Source organism: Leptinotarsa decemlineata, unplaced genomic scaffold (genome assembly GCF_025532065.1).
Source record: "Leptinotarsa decemlineata unplaced genomic scaffold, Ldec_3_MD MMD2_tig00026328_RagTag_RagTag, whole genome shotgun sequence".
In the NCBI taxonomy this organism is placed as follows: domain Eukaryota; kingdom Metazoa; phylum Arthropoda; class Insecta; order Coleoptera; family Chrysomelidae; genus Leptinotarsa; species Leptinotarsa decemlineata.
In genome coordinates, this window is record NW_027412688.1 from 10,594,255 (window position 1) to 10,615,601 (window position 21,347).

Consider the following 21,347-nt stretch of genomic DNA (forward strand, 5'->3'; position numbering starts at 1 on the left):
CATCTTGCTTTTTCTTAATTCATAATATTCTGGATTTTCTATAATTTTCAAGTATTAGGTTGTTTTAAAAGTTTTATCCGTTTTTATGAATCAACTCCAAACTGTAATATCTCGGTGAATATTCAATTTAACTAAAATAAGGGCCACTTGAAAACGTGCACTTTTGCCAACGTAACACGAGTCAACTAATTCGTTGACTAACTCCGTCAGCATGAAAATTGGGTGCTCGGTATTCGATGAAGTCAACGAAGGCCGTTTTTGTCTGGGCATGATTGGCGAAGGTTCTACAGGTGACAAAAGTTATCGAAGTGCTTGAAAAGATGGTAGTTGGTTTTGCGCGTGAACTAAGGAGTATGGTGGGTAAGGCAGAACTTGAACGCTCAATTCGTTTAACTTTCGGACGGTGAACAGGCCTTGCCGTGGAGCAGAATTGGGTCTCTCCTGTTTAACAGTGCTGGCTGCAGCTAACGCTGGTACATTTCGTTGATTTGTGATGGTTTGGCCCGGTTGCAGAAAGTTATACTGAATCATTAGTGTCCGACCGAAAGTTCGGTTTCGGTTTAGTTTCGGTGCCAAACCTGCCGAAACTACGATCGAAACCGAAACTGCATTCGGGAGTTCCCGCGCTATGATCGGTCATGTTCGGTGCATTGAATTTCATACAAGTGTCGAAGACATTTTGCCGCTTCCACGTGCCTTATCATGTCGTGACTATTGTGATATTAGATAACAACTCAAATAAGTAATTTTGTTTAATATTTTTGAAACCCCATCAATAATATTCAAAAGAAGAATTTACACCTACTCAAATGAACACCTCAACTTTTTTAAGTATTTTTAAGGTGCAATTAATATTTCTTCTTGAATAAGGGTTTTTTATGTTGATTATCAATAAGTAAAATTGTCGAAGAGTGCATAACGTTGTGATTTAAAGATAAAAAAATGAAGACTGACTGATTATAATAACGTTTTCTTCATTTGTCCCTCAAAACATAATCCTTGTAAGGAAGTTTCGGTTTCGGCCGAAACTGAAACCGTTGCCGAAATTCGGTTTCGGTCGCAAAAACCAGTTTCGGTCGGACACTGAATCACACCAGCCGCTGACACCATACATTAACAATGATATTTTTTTGGGTTTTTTGATAGGTTAGTCTCCACCAGGGTCCTCAAATCCTCGTTTTGGATTACTGAAGGTCGACCACTTCGGGGCTCATCTTCGAGACTATAATCTCCGGATTGAAATTTCGCAAACCAACGTCAAACAGTGCTTTCATTAACACTATCATTGCCTGGTTAATTATTTTAGTCTGTTTCGGCACCGCTTTGGTTCATTTTGAATTCGTAGAGAAAAATTGGCCAAAAATCGCTCAACGATATCATAAAAGAGGCAAAAAAAATAAAATTTGATAGAGTACAAAAATCTCCATCGATCAATATAAACCACAAGAAACATCTGCGTGACTAACCTCTGTGAGGTATTTTGCATAAATGTCTGTCTGATAATATCCAGCGTGGTATTAGCCGGGGAAAGTAGTTGTTTTCCGGCAATAAAGGCTTGTCGTGCACTTGTTATATTACCATCCTGCCATACTTTTTTGACCGTATGTCCTTGGTTAACCCATGTCTCGTCAATGAAGTACAATTTTTTTTTGAGCTTCCGAAATTCGTCAATTTTTCTTAGATAGTTTCTTCTCCATGCTATTATTTCTTGACGTTCACTGAGAATGCTTTTCCTGTCAACTTTTCCGTACGTAAATTTCATTTCGTGTACAAGTTTCCTAAATGTTTCTTTACCCATTTTTGGGACCAATTCATGATCGCTAAGTGCCTCCAGAACTGTTTGTAGTGTGGGCAGCTCATTTCTGAAAAAGAAACTGTGAATAGTTCTGCGTATACTGGTTTTGGCTTCTTCATCAACTGTGATTTTTTTTCGTCCGCTACTAGTTTTTGGCGTTTGTACGTCCCCATGAATTTCTGCTTCTCTTAGTATTTTGTAAATCGATGATTTTGGTACACCGGTATAATCAGAGCACATATCAACTAATTTATCTTTTGTAATTGTGGAACTTGATGATGTAGAAATGCCCGGTTGGTTATTCGGAGGTACACACGTAGAATTACAGCACATATGCACAAAGTCATCTTTTGGTGGCTGATGATCTCTTTCAAAACAGTGAAATACTCGCAGTACAATTTGTTTTTCTCTTACTGACCGAGACTCCGACCGTTTTACCTTTTTCGACGTGGAAGGCCCGACCATGTCTCCCATTTTTTGAGTAGTTTGAGAACGGTGTAGAAATATAATTATGTAACGCTTAAACACTTATTAGCACTATTATTTTCACCAATTGTTATCACAACACGTCGATTGCTGACTAACTTAACTGTAAAACGTATAATTCACAAACCAATGATACGCTCATGGCTGCAAGTACATTAGTGAGGACTGCAACGATGAGATGGAAGTTACGGTAAAGTGACAAAGACAGAAATATCGTTGCGTACAGCGTTGCCACTAGTTGTAATAAATATCTAACACTATACAGAAAATAATGAATTTTAACAGATCAGTAATCAGGAAATGTATAAGTATTACTCATTACAAGCTCATTACTGATTTTTGTCATAAATAATACCTTTTAATCGTACTAGTATTGTGTATTATCTATAATTTGCCACAACCTATAACTTTACTGCTTACTATATTTTGATTCTGCTATAAACTGGTAACGTAAAATTTAGATATGACAACGCGCTTTACTCTCAATCATTATTGGTTTTACTATAGATATCTTTTATTAGTTCTTTGTAATAAAAAACCTTTTCGGGAGTAAAACCTGTCAATTACAGTAAACATTACAGAAGTAGTAAAAAATTATGAGGCAGTATCATTAATGTTGGTTATTAATTATTTCAAGAGCAGCATGGACAAAGGAATACTAGGGACGGAGTGTAAAGTATCATTACAGGTGAGGGGACTGGAAATGGTCGCCATATTGTTATGATTATTTGAAGGGAATTTCAAAACACCGAACTTTTTTCACGATGTCAGATTTGCCAATTGTACTGTATAGTAGCAATAAGTACTAAATAGGAAAACATAGGTGTAATTGACGACGTAGATTTTGAAGTTAGGGTACCTATAACATGAATAAATAATGCAATTTCATTCACCATAATGAAATATATTTTAACAAAATGATGAATTGTGGCAAAATACAAAAATAATAGGGAATAAGATTATTGTCTCTTAAATAAAGTTGATTTAATGAATTTTTGTCTAGGGCTATCAGAGTGATCTTTATCGCTTTTGCCATGTGAATAAGTCTAATTTTAATAAGTTCGCTTCGCTGTATTTTTTATTGAGAAAAATTCCCCCGTTCTCTTTGAGAGCAAAGTGTATTGTTTTTTCACACTCCCCACAAAGTTAATGATATCTTCCGATTGAAATTGTAATCCACCAGGACTCTTTTTTTATCAGTATAGAATTTTTATTCATGATCAGCAGAGATTATCTATTGTCTGCCAAGCTCAGAGTAACAAAAGACAATAGGGATGCCTTTTCCATCCTTACATTGAAGGCAACATAACTATGTTTACGAGAAGTAAGTTGGACCATAAAACATATCATGATATATCCCAGCCAAAAAAAGGTAAAAAAATGACAACCGTCATTTTTTATTGAATATTGTCTGTATGCGACGTGAGAGCCTCGTGCAAAGAAAAAAAACCTAAATGAAAATCATATTCTTTGTGTGACGTAAGTTAGTTATTGAGTGAGCAATAACAGATTTAACACCGGTTGCACAAGAATAACTATTTAGCATACAAACTGAACATTGAGCAGAAAGCTTTTTAATCTGTTGATCACAGAATTAATATGACCTACGGCATACATGAAAAACATATTTTTCATTTTTGAATACAGTTTTTTTCATTTACATTAATGATTTTTCGTAATTATAGAATTCTTTAGCATGAATTATTGAAAAAAAAACATAATGTCGGTCAAAAAAGACCCTTAGATACCAATTTTGAATAAAATCACATAATAATATCAAACCTCAATCGTAACTATAAATATTCATGATTTTTGATCAAAAATTCTTTATATCGGACTTCACAAAACGTACAGCTTGTTCATCAAATCTGAGAATAAATCACAAAGTTCTTCATCTGATTTTATGAAGCAAAGTTCATTACTTTTAAACTTAACATTTATCATTGTTATGAATTAGTTTATTTGAAATAATTTAATTTTAACCCAGTAAACCACGCGCTTTATTATATTATATAAAAATCTAGTAGGTGGTAGAAAAACTGGCCTCATTTTCATAATCATTAATAAAAATCAGATTTTCTGTGGGAACTATTTAAACAGAATACATTTTCACCTGAAATTATTTATTTTATGAATATATAATATCCCTCCGATTATCAACTAAACCAACCGCCACTGTTTTATGGTCCCACTTACTTCAAATGTAAACAAACTCTCTATACCCCCTCATTACCCGCCACCCCCCTCGCCAATAAATTGTACAGAAAAGGATAGTACGATACCCGTTTCAAAACACATGTATTGGTATAGGCACCGTATAGGCATGGCAACTCTATGTATTATTATTACTCTGAGCTGCCAAGCTAACGTCAAATGTCAAAATCTACCACTTTTATTTGTAACTACGTTAGTTATAAATAAAAGTTTCAATTCTCTTTTCTTCATTATGATTTCCTACCACGTAGTAACGGCTATATCTATCAATTTATCAAAATGTATATACTTATTTTGAATATAATTGGATTTTTTGTTCTTCTGTCTACTGTTGATGAGTAAAATACCAAACAAATGTTTGATAAAAAATCAGATAAAAATATAAAAAGAGGGAGAGACCATCGTTCTTCATCATCGGCACATCCTAACTCATTTTCATAAATCATACCTATGTTTTGTGCTATTTGTCACGAACTTACCAATACACAAGAATAAAGCATAGAAGACAGGAAGGTTTAAAGACTAAAAAAACGGACACAGGGTTGCATAACGCTAGAAATCTCGAGTGCTCGAACGAAGCTTCTGTTCCATGGCGGCAGTTATGAAACAGAAGTGGTTGTCAAATACGCCTGAGCTGAGAAGGAAGCAATGATCATACAAAAATAGAAAGAGAGAATTGTACAGTAGAAAGTGTAGGGAGCAGTGTGACTTAGGTTAGAGAATATAACCTTAATATAAAGGCCTGAAGAATGACAACATTGGATTTATGAAGAATTAAACAATAATTTTGTCTTCAAAATATGGCTGGTCCATCAAGTTTGTCTCTTAACGATGCAGTTCTGAAGAAAACATCAAATATTTCACCTTTGAAAGAAAAAGTTTCTGGATATGATTGGAGCCATGGTTTAGATTATAATAAAATACTTCAGAGTTATTTACACACTGGATTTCAAGCAACAAATTTTGGACTAGCAGTCGAAGAAATCAATAAGATGATCAACTGTAGACAATTGCCAATTCCTGAAGAAAAATTTATTGACAATGATGATGAATTTACTGCAGTTAAAAATAATTGTACAATTTTTTTGGGTTACACTTCTAATTTGGTTTCAAGTGGCCTGAGAGAAACTATAAAATTTTTGGTTGAGCATAAAATGGTGAGTATTTTTCTATTTAATTTTTACAGTTCCCAGTTCATGTTTAAATTATATTTCTAGAAATTTACAGGTAGATTGCATTGTAACTACTGCAGGAGGAATTGAGGAGGATTTAATTAAATGTCTAGCCCCCACCTTCATGGGAGACTTCAACATGGATGGTAAAACTCTTCGAGAGTGTGGGATCAATAGAATAGGAAATTTACTTGTTCCAAATGATAATTACTGCAGTTTTGAAAATTGGGTAATGCCTATACTAGATGGCTTATTGAAAGAACAAAAAGACGGAGTCTTATGGACACCCAGTAAAATAATTGAAAGACTAGGAAAAGAGATCAATGATGAAAGAAGTATATATTATTGGGCTTCAAAGAATAAAATTCCTGTATTCTGTCCAGCCCTAACAGATGGAAGTATTGGAGATATGATGTTTATGCATTCATTTAGGAATCCTGGTTTAGTAGTAGACATTGTTTCAGGTAAACTTGCTGAAATTGGCTCTCATTGTACCTCTATACCTTTAGAGAATCCTAGATAAATGCCATAAAAGTCCAATAAGTACGTTAAAGAAACACATATTTTTGTATATATAATTAAACTATTCTCTGCTTCATCTTTATACTCATTAAGATTCTATGTTATTTGTAATTCTTTTTACCCCCACTTCTAATAATTTTCTTATGAATCAATCTGCCTGCAATCTCAAATTGTGTCATCATAGCTTAGTTGTCTTTTTTTCCCCAGAATACAGCTTTTTTTGGTACTTCAAATGTGTGTAGGTACTTTCATTTTCCAATTTTTTTTTCTCTCCCTAGGATAGTGTTATTGATTCCTAATGAATTGTTGATTTTTCCTCTAAATGAAAATTATGCATGTTTCATGCCTTTAATCTCTAATTTCTTACTTGTGATATTATTGTTTTATGTCATGTTTTCTCCCTTTGGTTTGTCTGCATCTTTTTGTTCACTATAGGTCTTAATCATGCATTGGTTTTGGAAAATCTCTTGCATGTCTTTTTGTTCTTTCATCAATCTGATGGTTCCTAAGATATTACCCTCTTCTTTCAATTATATTTCATCTTGTGATTTAAAATAATTTTCTTCAATCAGAATCTTTCAACCTTCATATGTATATATGATTTTCTATTAGTAATGTGATGTCTTAAATCATTTTCAAACTCATCAATTCTTTTCAGTGCCTTTACTGTATCTGATCTTATTGTAGGTACAATTTTTTCTTTGTTTTCAAGTTATCTCAGCGTTGCTGTCTTCTTTTTCACTATTATATGTATCATTATTGTATGTTGCTGTCCTGAAATATTAGGTTGATTTGATAACTTAAATTTCCTTCTTTTCTTTGTGTAGTTCTATTTTCCATAGTTAATTCCATTATATTCAGCCATTCGTAGTTTATGTTAAGTATTTATGTATACAGTATAATTATTCACAGTTCTTTATCGTCCGTTACATATGTATACTTATACTTTTAAGGGTGAATTCATATAATCCTATTATCAAGTACTGAATCGATAAATATAACATTTTCTGTTAAATCATTTAAATTGATAATAATTTTAAGTATTGATCTTACTCTTCAGATTTACGAAGACTCAACTTGATGGCAATGAAATCTTTAAATACAGGAATGATCATAGTAGGAGGGGGACTTATGAAGCATCATATATGTAATGCAAACTTGATGGTTAGTCTCCGTTGTTTTTGGCAGACGTTATTATTAACTTTCATTTAATTTTCAGAGGAATGGCGCAGACTTTGCAGTTTATCTTAACACTTCACCCGAATTTGATGGCAGCGATTCTGGAGCAAAACCAGATGAGGCAAAGTCATGGGGAAAAATAAAACCTAACGCTACTTCTGTAAAAATATATGCTGACGCCACATTGATTTTTCCTTTGTTGGTAGCTCAAACATTTGCAAAATGTTTTAAGTGACTGAATGAATTCCAGATGTATATACTAAAGTGGAAAGAGTTTCAAATAAAACAAGTTTTATATACGTTTTTGTAATTTAGGCAATAAGATATTTATAAAACTTATAAAAAATTGAGTATTTAGAAATATAGAATATGTATACACCTTTAAAGCAATTTATACTTTTCGGAAAACTTGGTAACATGCGTTCAATTATATACAAGTGAAGGGATGTTATCAAATTCAGAATATTTTATATTTTGATAATTCAACTGCTTTTGACAAAATTATTTGAACATCCATAGGCGGGAAATTTTGTAGGAGTTTCAAATTGGACGGAAAATCTCCTTCTAATAACTGATTTTTCAATATTCTGAAAAAAAAGTTAATATTAAAATGTTGACACTAATAAAAAAGTTCACTCACATAATCATTGCACAGCAAACGTGAATTAAAAAATCAAATCTATTACTATCGGAAAACAAGGAGTCCCATATTCTTAGTACGTCAGGTAGAGGAAATTCTTGAGACAACAGGAGGGTAATCCATCTGAAAAACTATCTTTTCAGAAAAATCGATTCCGGATGTGTCAAAGGATACATTTTTTTTTCAAGTTGCACCTACTCGGAATAACTATATTTTAAATATTACCTAAAACTATAGTATTGGGGTTTCAGATCTAGTTGCTGAAATTTTAGCCAAATATCGAGATCACAATTTTTCAATTGCATTAATAACCTAGTCATCATTTTGTTGATGCCCCTCTCCGATTCATCTAGACTTTTAATGAAGAAGTCCCTTATTTCTGACATCAAATTTGTGAAACAGAAGAAACAATCAGCTTCAGCATATTCTGGAAAAAAATTAAAAACAAAAACTAAACTTCAAACACTCAGAGTAAAAAATAAAATATATCAACTGTGACTGTGACTTAAATGATTTCCTTTCAGCTGTAGACCCTTCAACAATTCCATGATACAATGTCATTTTCTGTAGAAAAATCTTCCTTATCCAAGAATAAAATGTAAGCTGAGAAATAACAATTAACTATGGGTACCAAGATATCTTCATAAAAATGAGTTGCCTACACTGTATTATAAAATGTTTCGAAAACTTGCCTCACAAAGTACTTCAATCTTGGTAGGTTACTGATGAACTTCGCAGGAAAAATAGCATAACAATGAAAATACTTCTATGGATCTTTAGTCCCAGTTAACAATTTTTTATAAATGAAAAATTGAAGCAAAATATTGTGCCATCACAATATTCTCTATTTTACCTGGAAAACTTCAACAGTGATTTCCCAACTTCTTTACCCAGCAAGCTTATTTAATATAGGAATATTTTCATCTGTTTTAAAACACCAATAGTCATTCCCCTTCATTGAGATAATGAAAAACATAAATGGGATTGGTAAAAATATTGCTGATGAACCATTTGCCAATAACAATATTGGTGAAGAGCAGTTAGGTTTTCAAAGACAAAAGGTGTGAGTGATGGCATACTTTTTGGATAGCCTATGAGAATAGCAGCTTCTATAACAGTATTTTGCAACCTATGGCAAGCCTTCGACTGGATGAACTGCAATGGTTTCTTAAATTTAACTTAAATAGGTCATATCACAGCAATTGAATGATAAAATCTGATGTTACAATATACATCAAAGACATAATGTAACTACATAATCTAATCCAAACCAAGCAGAGAATGTCGAAGGCTGGTGCGACGCAAATCTCTTAACATTCAGAAACAAACTTTCCCATTTTCAAACGTGAACTTATGAATGGATTGACTTGATGAAAATTAATAACAATATCTATGTTATTGTTACGCAATTTTCACAAGCATTTTTAGTTCTAGACGGGTTTTGTTAACACAGTAGCTTCGTCCGTAGAAATGAATATTGCAAACTGGGCTACAATTCTTATATACAAGAAGAGTAGATACCTAACTTAATTGGTTAGTGGTGAAAGGGATATCAGGTAGAATTTGTAAACTAATTACACTTTCAGTTCTTTGACAACAGGTACATTTTTATATATAAATAAACTTATTGGTATTATGAAAAAAGGTTCAACAATGGTGAGTGGTCAACCTAATGTTAGTTTGTAGACACCTGATCTGTTTGTTATCCTTGTCTATTTGTGACTTGTTCTTTATATGTCCACCCAAGGAGTTACCAGTCTTATACGCTATGTTAATATTTTGATTTAATAGTATTTTTATTTTATCTGATGTTTTTCTGGTATATGCGAGTGTTTTGAAGGTTCCAGAAGGTGAAGGTATATACTTGGTTGAAGTTGTTATTCACTGCAATTTGTTTCATCAGGTTTAATTCCTTATTGAAATTCTCTGCGGACATTGGTATGTTAATTAAACTGTGGTTCATACTGTGTTGAGCTGCTAATTTATGTTGCTGTGCGTGATTAGGATATTTGTGGTTGCAATTACAAAAATAATAAACATTTGTTTGAAGGTGGTTAACAATGTTTACCTGAGGCTGCTACAGATAGTGTTCCCAGATCTGAAGCAGGTCCTGATTTTATAATTGGACCCAATCCGTCTTATCCTTTCCGATAATCCTGTGATGTAGGGAAGTTACAAGTACTGGTTGTGGCGGTTTCTCTTCCTTGTGGAGTTATTGCTGTCCTCTAGCTAAGGCCTGTTCTACCATCATTTTGGAGTAACCATTCCGTTGAAGGTCATTTTTTATGATGCCTAGTTCCTTTTCGAGACCTTCCTTTGTATTACAGAGACCAAAAGCACGGTCCAGTAGAGTCTTGATGATTCCTCATTTAGTCGATTGATGGTGGTTGGATTTCTGGTTCAGATACTGTCCAGTGTGAGTGGGTTTTTGATATACAGATGTTTCCCATTTAGTGTCGGTCCTCTTCACCAATACGTCTAAGAAAGGCAATTTGTTGTGGATTTTTATCTCCATTGTGAAAGTGATGGAAGGCCTTACGTTGTTGATGTGCTTCAGGAAAGTGTTCTGCATTCCCATGGTTCTATATTATGAAGGTGTCGTCTACGTATCTCAACCAGACTCGGGGCTTCTTGTGGGCTCCTTCCATGGCCAAAGTTTCAAACCACTCCATATATAAATTCGCTATAACCGGTGAAAGTGGCGATCCCATTGGCAGTCCCTCATCTTGCGTAAAGAATTCGTCCTTTAGTTGGAAGTAGCAGTTCCGTACACAGCATCCTAGTAATTCCATGATTACTTGTATCGGTAAGTTTGTTCTATCTTCCAGGTCCCCATCTTCGGATAACTTCTTCTGTATGATTTGAAGTGCTTCTTCGACAGGAACGTTGGTGTAGAGGCTTTCCACGTCGAAACTGATCAGTTAATCCTGCTCTTTGACTTCGATTTCCCCTAGTAGTTCAACGAAATGCCTTGAATTTTTCACAAAAGATGATGTTTTACTTTGCAGTGGTTTAATTATTGGTAGTAAAAATCTGGACAAGTTCTGAGTGGCTGAATATCTGGAGCGAATGATCGGTCTGAGCAGAACATCCTTTTTGTGGATTTTGGGTAGTCCATACAAGTGAGGGGACTTACTGTGGTGAGGTGTTAGCGAAGATCTCTCTTTTTTCGTAAAATAGACTTTGTGTTTTTTCAAAGTCTGGTACAACTTCCTTTCAATTGATGCAGTAGGGTCTCTTGAGATCTTCGTGTATTTTCCTTTCTGAAGCACCTCTTCGATCTTCTGTTCGTAGAGATCAGTATCCATCACAACAGTAGCGTTTCCCTTGTCTGCCGGTAAGATCTTGATGGTGTTGTCTCTACGTAGCCCGTTCAGGGCTCTTTGTTCTTCATTGCTGATGTTAGAAGTTGGAACTGAATTCTTCTGCCTCGATCTGATCAATAAGGGAACTGGTGGATTCTACTGCAGTTATTATTTCCAAAGTGGGCACAGATGTTGGTGCAATGGCGAAGTTTAGACCTTTCCTCAACAAAGATTCCTCTATGTCCGTGAGCGGGCGGGAACTCATGTTGATGACGTTGGCGGCTTCATAGTTGTCCTGTTCTCGTTCGGCATTTGGGCATTGTTTCCTCACCAACTTTCCCCACTTCCTGTTGTGGGTATTCTCCATGTCTTGTCGGATCTTCAAGCACGTGCTTTCAATCTTGGCAAAGATTGGTCCATGATACTCGTCCAAGGTCTCTCTTCTTATTTCTTCAAATCGTTCTGTGGCATCCTGCATCAGAGTTACTTTTTTTTGTTTGTTTGATTTTTTCAGGGTTATCAAATCAATTTTTATTATATTAGACAATGGAAGTCAGAACTGATGAAATACAATAATAAACATGTTATCAATTACTTTACTAGACTTTGCCAAAAGATGTATATATCTTGGGTAATAAAGCATATTTTGAATTGAATTGAATTTCACTATTAACCAATTCAGTACCTACTGTTGTTGTATATAAGAATTGTAGCTCAGCTTGTAATATTCATTTCCAACAACGAAGCTACGGTGTTTTCGAAACGTGTCTAGAAATAACAATTTTTGTGAAAATTGTGTAATTATTATCACAAAATGTGAACTACCGAACATGTTTACTCCACGAAAATGTCAAGTAAAAGAAACCAACTAAATTATTTCCAGGACCACATCATGTTGAGTAAAAAAATGGCAGAAAATTGTGTAATTATTATCACGAAATGTGAACTACCGAACATGTTTACTCCACGAAAATGTCAAGTAAAAGAAACCAACTAAATTATTTCCAGAACCACATCATGTTAAGGACAAAAATGGCATCAGCAAGCGTTACTATCATAATAATCTTTATCAAATAGGGTATCAGGGAACTTTTACAAAAATATTCATGTTATAAAACGAGCATACAGCTTTTTGTTTGAAGCGAAAAAGAGGAAATCATGTAAACCGCATCAAAGTTATCAAAGAAACATCAAGGCTCATAAAAAGTCTCCCAAAGACTAAATAACACTTGGTAAAGAAGTTGTATAAACACAGTAATATTAAAAATATGTAATGAACTACCCAGAGCTAGGAGACTGGTACATTTTCTAGCCAATCAATGAATTTAGTAAACTATTGAAAACAAACTTATCTCTAATATCAATTATAGTTTGAAAGAATGTCATTCTGAATCATCTTGAGCAAAATATTCATCTACAAACATGAATGTTTATTTTCTTTTTAAATATTTTATGTTATATTTGCATCTAAACAATGTATGTTGATTTCTTATCTATATTTTGTACTATGTACAAAAAGATATAATATCTTATAAACAATAAACATATATCCTCTTTCTCAACTTAAAATGTTGCCAATGAAACACTAGAATGATAATTAGGAAATCATGTAGTTTTTTTATAGCTTTATATATTTACATTTTAATTGGACCACAAAATTATCTCTACCCAACTGAGTCATTATAACATTAAACATTTAAATGTTCTGAAGCACTCAGGAAATATCCTTTATAATTTGTAAAGTGATAGTTTTGTACTCGCCTCTGAATGATATATCAGGATCACAAGCAAAGGCATGATATATAGGGCCTACTATTTCATTCATTCCTTGAACATATCCCTGTCCAGGATTCAATTTGGCATACAAAAATAATATCCTCTCTACTACTTCCCAATGAGCTTCTCCACCTTCTTCCATGGGGGCGTAATCCTCATTTGCTTTTTTTATTGACAGTGCAATCTATTAACAAAAAGCAAATCGATGACTTATAGCAAATTTTAGTAACAATAATAATAGGTTACTTCAAAGTATATAAAAAAAATTACAACATTCAACTAATTCAATAATATAAATAAACCTAGAAAAACCTTACAAAGTATGATAATTATAGTAAGTTATGACTAATTTAATGAGAACTTAATATTAATAAAGAAACAACATTTTTATTAAATATTCACTACACCAATTAAAATTGAAAAATCACTGAAAACCTAAGATTTCATTAATAAATGAAAAACTATAATTTCAATGAGTCACAGATATCTGTGATTGAATTGAAAGGGGTGTATTTTTAGGAGAGATTATTTTTTGGGAGAAAAAGGTTTTGGCGTTCTACTTCTCTATCTTCATAAAAAAAAATTGTAAGAAAGGAAGAAAGCAATTTATTTCAAAATAAACTATTCACAAATATAAGTAGATCATGCAAAACTTTCAGACACGAACTGGAAGAAACAGTCCTCTAGAAACAACTACTTTCATATAAACATTGAATTACACGAAAGAAAAAGAATACTCTCGAAACAACTACTATATGAGCAATAAATTATACAAAAAACACTTTTTCCTATTCAGTTTGTACTCCAAACATTCGTTATGGAATTGAATCAGATATCTCTCACAGGATTGCTATACAATATAGAATATGAAAAAAGTAAAATTTCACTTAGATGGAAACTATCATTCTTAATGGGGAACATATGATGTTTCGGAATAATCATTTAGCTCTTTTTCAGCTCAACCACCTTTCTATATATTTAATAATTACCTATCATCTGGCAAATTCCCGGACTATTGTCGCCCCAATATATAAATCAGGTCGAAAATACGACGTGTGTAATTATCGTCCAATTTCTATTCTTAGTGCAATCCCTAAAGTTTTTTGAGAGCATCATTTTTGATTATCTTACTTATGACTGCTCCCCAATTATAGGGACCGAACAATTCGGATTTACATCCAAAAAGTCAGCTGAACTGGGTCTAATTACCTACGTTCATGTTCTGTCTGACGCTCTGTCTAAGGGTTTGCAAGTTGACTCTGTGTACACTGATTTCTCCAAAGCTTTTAAAAAAGTTAATCATGAGCTATTGATCCATAAATTTTGTTTATATGGTGTTGATGGGCAAATATTGCAGTGGCTCAAGAGCTATCTTACAGAAAGAACACAAATTGTTAGAGTTAATCATTATTCTCATACCATCACAGTTACATCGGGTGTTCCACAAGGTTCATATTTGGGACCACTGTTGTTTAACCTTTTTATCAACGATCTAATCAGCTGTTTCCATGGAAGCGAAGCTTTGCTATTTGCCGACGATTTAAAATGTTTCAAAATAATTAAAAGTGGAGCTGATACATTGTATCTACAAAACGATATAGATTGCCTATCAACTTGTGTTCGCAAAATGGTATGTGTTTGAATGCATCCAAATGCCAAATTCTTCGCTTTCATTGAACACATCACCCAATCATTTTTGAATATAGTATAAATAATCGGACCTTACATTCTGCTGCTGAAACCAAAGATCTAGGTGTGATCCTAAACTCCACACTTAGCTATAAATCACACATTTCCGCTTTAATTAAAAAATCTATGAAGATGCTTGGCTTTATAAAGAGAACCACTCGTGATTTCACCAACATCACTGCTATTAAATCTCTTTATTTTTCCCTGGTTAGATCTCATCTCGATTATTGTTCCACATTTTGGTCCCTTCACTACTTTACACCCAAAAAGGAACTCGAGGTTGTACAGCACAATTTTCTGCGATATATTGCCTTCAAGATGCGTGTATACTATGACTATACTGCATTGGAATGCATTTTGAACATACCTTCTCTTGAGACTCGCAGAAAACAGAGATTTAATACTTCTATTCAAAATTATCAACGGACTGAGTATCAGTCCCGAGCTTCTCTCCAAAATATCTTTACATGTCCCCAATCATTCAACTAGACAAGTGCAAACGTTTTACGTTTCTTTTCACAGATTCAATTATTCATATAACGGCTTTATTCCCAGAACTCTTAGATTGACTAACTCTTTAAACAACCTTCAAGTCTTTAATATATCAGTATCCTGCTTTAAAAACCATATTCTTCACTTAACCATCTAATACTCTCTGCTTGTGTTGTTGTATTGTGTCTAGTGTTACTTGCCTGTAAGAATTATATTAGTTCATTTTGTTATACATTTTAATTTTTTTTTAATAATTTATTTGCTATCTTACTTTGGAATTGTATTACTGTTATAACTTATTTTTAATCCACTGTATTGTATCAAGTAATACATAGCACTGTACTACTTATAAACTTATTTATATATATACATGGGCTTGCCCGTGTATATATAAATAAATAAATAAATTTATATAGTGCGCATCAAGTGTTACCCCCTCTATCCAAGTCATTACTCAACTCTTATTAGGAGAATTGACAAAACACATCAATTTTTGATTACTACAGTGTACATTTTTGTATGAATAATTCAACTCTATTTTCATCCCTTACTGGAGGGGAGCAACTCGGTCAAAAAATTTAAATAGCATGGGGTAGTGAGTTATAGCTCAATTGAAAGTGGCTTGTATTCTCTATTTAACCTTGCAAAGAATTACACCACAAACAGGGAGGCAACTAAACCAACACCAACTTTTGTTATTATATTAAATGTTCAAAATGTTCCCCGTTGACCTCTTGGCAAAAATAGAGTCTATTTTTAGTTTCGGTCCTGACGCTTTGCAAAGTATTGCGTTTAATTGTTGTGTACACTTCCGTAATCCGCGCACGCAACTCCTGAATAGAGTGACACTGAGTCTCGTAGACTTTAGATAACCCCATAGGAAGAAATCTAAAGGAGTTAGAACTGGTGATCTTGGAGGCCATTCCACAGATCCTCGGCGCCTAATCAATTGTCCTGCATAAACAGTATTCAAATGAGTCCTCACAGCAACTGCAACTTAGAGTTACTTCTTTGCATGATCTACACATCTTTATAGTTTAATTCAAAATTAATCGCTTCTTCCTTCCTCTGGAAGATTCCCACGATTTTTTTGTATGAAGATGGAGACGTAGGAAGCCAAAATCTTTCCCAATATATCCTTATATTTTATATTTATATGTATAGTGTAATAGGACCGATATTTTTGTTTTATTTTTTATACTTGTTTTGATTTTATATCAAGAAGTTGATGGTTTCAAAATACAAATATATTTGAAGTATCTATCTATTTATTTTTTATTGTTAAATCAACACAAGAGTTCGAACTAAAAAATTCTGGTGTATGGGGTATTTTTTTAAATCCAGTTGATGCTTGCTTGACTATGTTATTTTCAGCTGTTAGAATGTTTGATATTAAAATTTAAATAAGTGACTTATTTGTAATAAACATCCATAGGAACATATAGTTTGAATTGCGATTTTATATACACACTTTTCTTTTTTTGTCTTGAGTGAATAATTTGTATATAACCAACATTTTGCTTCAGAATATTTTTTTGTAAATCAAAATGAATTTTCATTATTAATCAATTATGAAAATACAAAAATTTTGAATTGCATTCAAAAGAAGGGAATACAATTGCCTTTAAATTGGCATTCTTTCCATAAAGAAAAAGTATCGTGAAAATAATCCACGAAAATTATGATATACTGAAAAAACAACTTGATGTTTGAAAAAAACACATGCCACTTGATTTTATTAGAATTACCTGCTACTAAAACGAATCCTTATGTAGAACTATGGGATAGAATGATGAAAATAATTAGACCGAAAAATAGATCCGTTCTTAATTATTTACAGTACCTTCGTTATTCCCAATCCTTTCCTTTCAACATTTGCGCATTTCAAAACTCTTCTCTGCACTCTTGTATGTAATCTTTTAACATCATTACTATTCACTATTTCGCTACATGGAAATTCAGTTGGTTGCTGAAAAAATGATATGTCCGGACACAGTCTTCTCACATCCTTATCAATTTGCAATAAGACTTCATTATCTTTGAAAAAAGTCTGCCATTCACTTTCCGGGTTGATACTCAAGGGATGATCGCTATGTGTTACATCTCCACTCGATTCATTCTCTCGGGCATCACAATCATTTCCTCTGAAAAAAAAAGATCTGTTTTTCAAGCTCCAATTCAAAATATCATATAACTTGTTGAAACGAACACAGCCCAAACACAACGCATTTACCTGAGTAATTAAAGTAATGAAATCTCCGCTAACAAAGGCGCTTTCTACGGCATCGACAGAGATTTCAATCCTTGAATATTAAAGATTAATGAGGCTTCTCGAAGAGGTCTGGCTTGATCTTTAAAGACAGATGAATTCAACATGCATTCGTAGTGAAAGCTGCAGTGGCATCGATGTCAAAGCTTAGCTTTGCAATTGACTGCTTTGGATAGCCTCGTTTATCTTTGATATTCGAGGATTGAGTTCTCTGTCAGTCTCATAGATGGCGTCTTCATAGGACAATAATAACAATAATAATAATATGTATTGGTTTCAAAGACCTAAAAGGTATAAAACAAGTCAAAAGAAATTTGATCATATATTAGGCAAACAATACATGTACTTTAAAATGCTATAAGGAGCAAAGAGAGTTCACTACGAAGATAAGAACTCGTCCATAGGAGAAGAAGTATCTTCAGCATTTATTTCATAGTACATATGTATATGTATTTATCCATTCACCGTCAAACATGTCGAAAAAAAAAGCACTTGAAATAAAAATTCGATATTTAAAAAAATTTTGACTCTGGTGCTAGCGACTCCAACACAAGTGTAATTGGAAAAGTTACAATAGCTAATATAAAAAAAATTGTACAGAATAGTGAAATATCTCCATGAAAGAGATGTTGATCTACTGAATAGAAAAACTTTGAAATTCAGTTCTAATCCTGAAGATGAAACAAATTTATTCAAATGGTTTATGCAGGAGAGAAGTAAAGGTATGTTCTTTCATTTCAAAGTATTCTTAGCTCCTTAACAATACATATTACGAATAGAAATTATTTTACATTTAGTAAATTTCAAAAAAAATATATCACATAACGATTAGTTTTTGTGGCTATACATACATATGTATATTTGTAGGATGTATTTTATAACAAACGTTTGCTCTTTCCAGGTACCCCCATTTCTGGAGAAATGTTACAAGAGGAAGTGATTTCAAGGCGAGTTCGGGATGACTTCATAAATTCAAAAATCGATTTGGTATTCGTCAACGAACTATGTATGAAGAGTATCTTTCAAGTGATTATGATGCTGTTGAGCCATTTGTTCATAAAAAAAGGAAACGAATTGAAGAAAACAATCTTACACATGATCAAATTTATAATGCTAATAAAAGCTGTCTTTTCTGGCGAATATAACCTAGTAAAACTTTGGTAAGTTCAGTAAAGAAATTTGCTGCAGGAAGGAAACTAAGCAAGGAGAGTATTACCTTCATGCCTTGCTGTAATGCTTCAGGAAGCCATAAAGTGAGATTATTGGTTCTTTGTAAAAGTCTCAAATGGTTATTTCAACACCTCAACACGTGTTTCGATCACCAAGTGATCATCTTCAAGTCAAAAGTATCCAAAATGTCTACTACCAATAGAAAAAGTACAAAAAAGTTATACATTTTGACTGAAGTGTTTTACAATTACTAATTTGGTGGGAAATGAATGTTCAGCAAAAAAGTTTGAGATTTTTTGTGGATCTTTGTTTTTTTTTAGTTTAGTTTAGTTTATTAGTTTTTTTACAGGTTTTCCTATTTTACAATCCATTATTTATTGTTTCCCAAACTTGTTCAGTTTTGTTACTGAAATTCCTTATTTTTGAGTCATAATAATGAAGTTCCTATTTTTTTTAAACACAAGTCATTACTCAAAGGTTTTTGTAACTTTAACCCTCATCCATTTTTAATGGTAATGGTTTGAAATGATACATCACTATCCAATCAACACCTTTTTCATATCAGGTTATTTATTGTGTTGTTTCAACAAAGATATTTGCTACCTATGTCCTGTATTTCAAGAGATTTCGTGTAAAACTCTTCGAGGAACATACAAAATTCAAGGTTGATTAAGTCAGTGTTTTCAATAGTTCAATATTAAAATAAAGTAGGATCAATCAAATATGGTTTAGCACCTCCAGATGAAAGAACACAAATTATTCTTTATTAAAAAAAAAATAAACGCCTCAATTATGGATGCAAAATTAAACAAAATACCATGTATAACTCAAGTGATAGCAGCCAATGAAAAATATATTGAGTTTTACGAAAATACCTAGTTAGATATTTTGCTATGGCTCTTCTAAAAAATTTCCATCATAATAATAATGGTAGACATGATCAATCATCTTGACAAATTCATTTCATGAATATAAATTCAAAATCGAGCAATATTGATTCAGAATTCAAAAAAGTAGGTACAATTTAGAGTACAGCTTTCCAAAATAAGCCTTAAAAAATAACCAAAATACTAACTTATGAACTGTTTGTACAAGTTTCGTTTGTCTGTGAGATAAGATTTCCATTTTTTCTGATCGGGAGGCAAAAAGTTGAGCAGTAATCTCCAGCAAAGCGATCTTTTTCCCTGATCGTCTGGGATACCTGAAATAAAGATATATGATAAAAACTGAATGGAAAACGACCTACACCCCTTTACCGTTAAATGAGATCTTTTTTAAATGACGTATATTGATAACCTCTTCTTGAAGAACATCATCGAATTCTTTCAATCTAAAGTAAAAAAAATATTAATTAATTTCAAGTCAGCATTTATTTTCTTTTTGAATGTTTCACCTTGCCTTATGTGCCATTTCTTCGACAAAACATCAATGTTGCCAATTGACTTATTTTTTGGGGAAGTCTGTGAAATCGATGTTGAAATAAAAATGAGTTATGCTTTTATTGAAAGGTTACTCAGTACAAAAGATACTAACCTAACCTAACAAATGACAAAATTTAACATCTGCATATGATAAATTAAGGCAGATATTGTTCTTCCATTCAACTGATGAAGAAGCTATTATTGTATACCAATGATATATAAAAATGTACTTTGTACATTTATTCCAATATAAAATATTGGTGTGTCTTTTATCATCAGTCTCCAGATCCGATCAGCTATTTACTATAGATTTTAGTGGTATCGAAATTTTTCAAGTATTTTGTAGGAATTTCTGATTAACCGTAGATTTTTTTAACTCTTTAATTCTCGGACCATATTTGCGTTTTTTTAGTATATTGAGTGAATAGTTGTCTCCTTGTCAGGAATATGGTCGAGCAAAGAATTCAATTGATAGCTGAAAATTAAAAAAATGTGAGAAACCTGAACAAACCGGCAAAAATAGAAATACACTAAAATTGGCAACAATGCAATATACATTTCCAAAAGAGTTCGGTTATTAAACTTTAAACTGTCTATTTATCATTTAAACATTACTAGAGACAGCTTTCGCTTATAACTATACCTTATTATATGAGTGTTTCACAGGACTCATAAACATACATTTTATTTCTGTGGAGTGTACACTTCAACGCGCTGCAAATTATGTGTTGAGCGGAGTTGTTGAAATACATTTGCTCTTATGAGCCAACATATAGAAACATATAGTGAACAAATTATACTCAAATTTCTTCGCTTATAGTGAATATTTATATTACATCGTGCTGATGATAGCATTTCTCTCTGATTCCATGTGTCACGAAGTCTTTTGTATTCTTTACAAACCTGGAGTAATTCTATTAGCCTCAACCATATGATATGAACCGATATGAAAATGAGCTCAATGTGTAGATGTGATTGCTCAAGGCACTTCATTTTCCTAGCGGTATGTGAGGCAATCAAAATTGTTTTAACAATTCCAGCAACAACATGTAGCAATTAAACGTACGTGTAATCGCTCAACGATGGGAGATGAGAGGCTAAGCGGTATGTGCATGCTGAGTGTTCAAAGGAGAAGAGGTGAGGAGGATACTGAATTAATTGAATAGGTGATGAACAAATTTGGACAGCAACCTAGACGCCTTCGGTTATTATTCAAA

General features: G+C 32.9%; 2 protein-coding genes across 2 annotated transcripts; one reads left to right on the plus strand and one right to left on the minus strand.

Annotated features, from left to right (window-relative positions):
• The first annotated feature begins 5,103 nt into the window (after positions 1 to 5,103).
• On the plus strand, positions 5,104 to 7,667 carry Dhps (Deoxyhypusine synthase). Its single transcript, XM_023163136.2, has 4 exons — positions 5,104 to 5,652; positions 5,723 to 6,131; positions 7,250 to 7,353; positions 7,409 to 7,667. Exons 1-4 carry the CDS (start codon positions 5,296 to 5,298, stop codon positions 7,601 to 7,603), a joined length of 1,065 nt encoding a protein of 354 aa, XP_023018904.2. The 5' UTR covers positions 5,104 to 5,295; the 3' UTR covers positions 7,604 to 7,667.
• LOC111507780 (TBC1 domain family member 13) lies at positions 7,659 to 20,240 on the minus strand. The gene is given in 9 exon segments (XM_023163135.2): positions 7,659 to 7,955; positions 8,009 to 8,131; positions 8,234 to 8,435; positions 13,075 to 13,273; positions 17,114 to 17,394; positions 17,397 to 17,414; positions 19,785 to 19,910; positions 19,966 to 20,039; positions 20,103 to 20,240. Coding segments are annotated over 9 exon segments (1,170 nt in total). The 5' UTR covers positions 20,120 to 20,240; the 3' UTR covers positions 7,659 to 7,825.
• Positions 20,241 to 21,347: the final 1,107 nt, after the last annotated feature.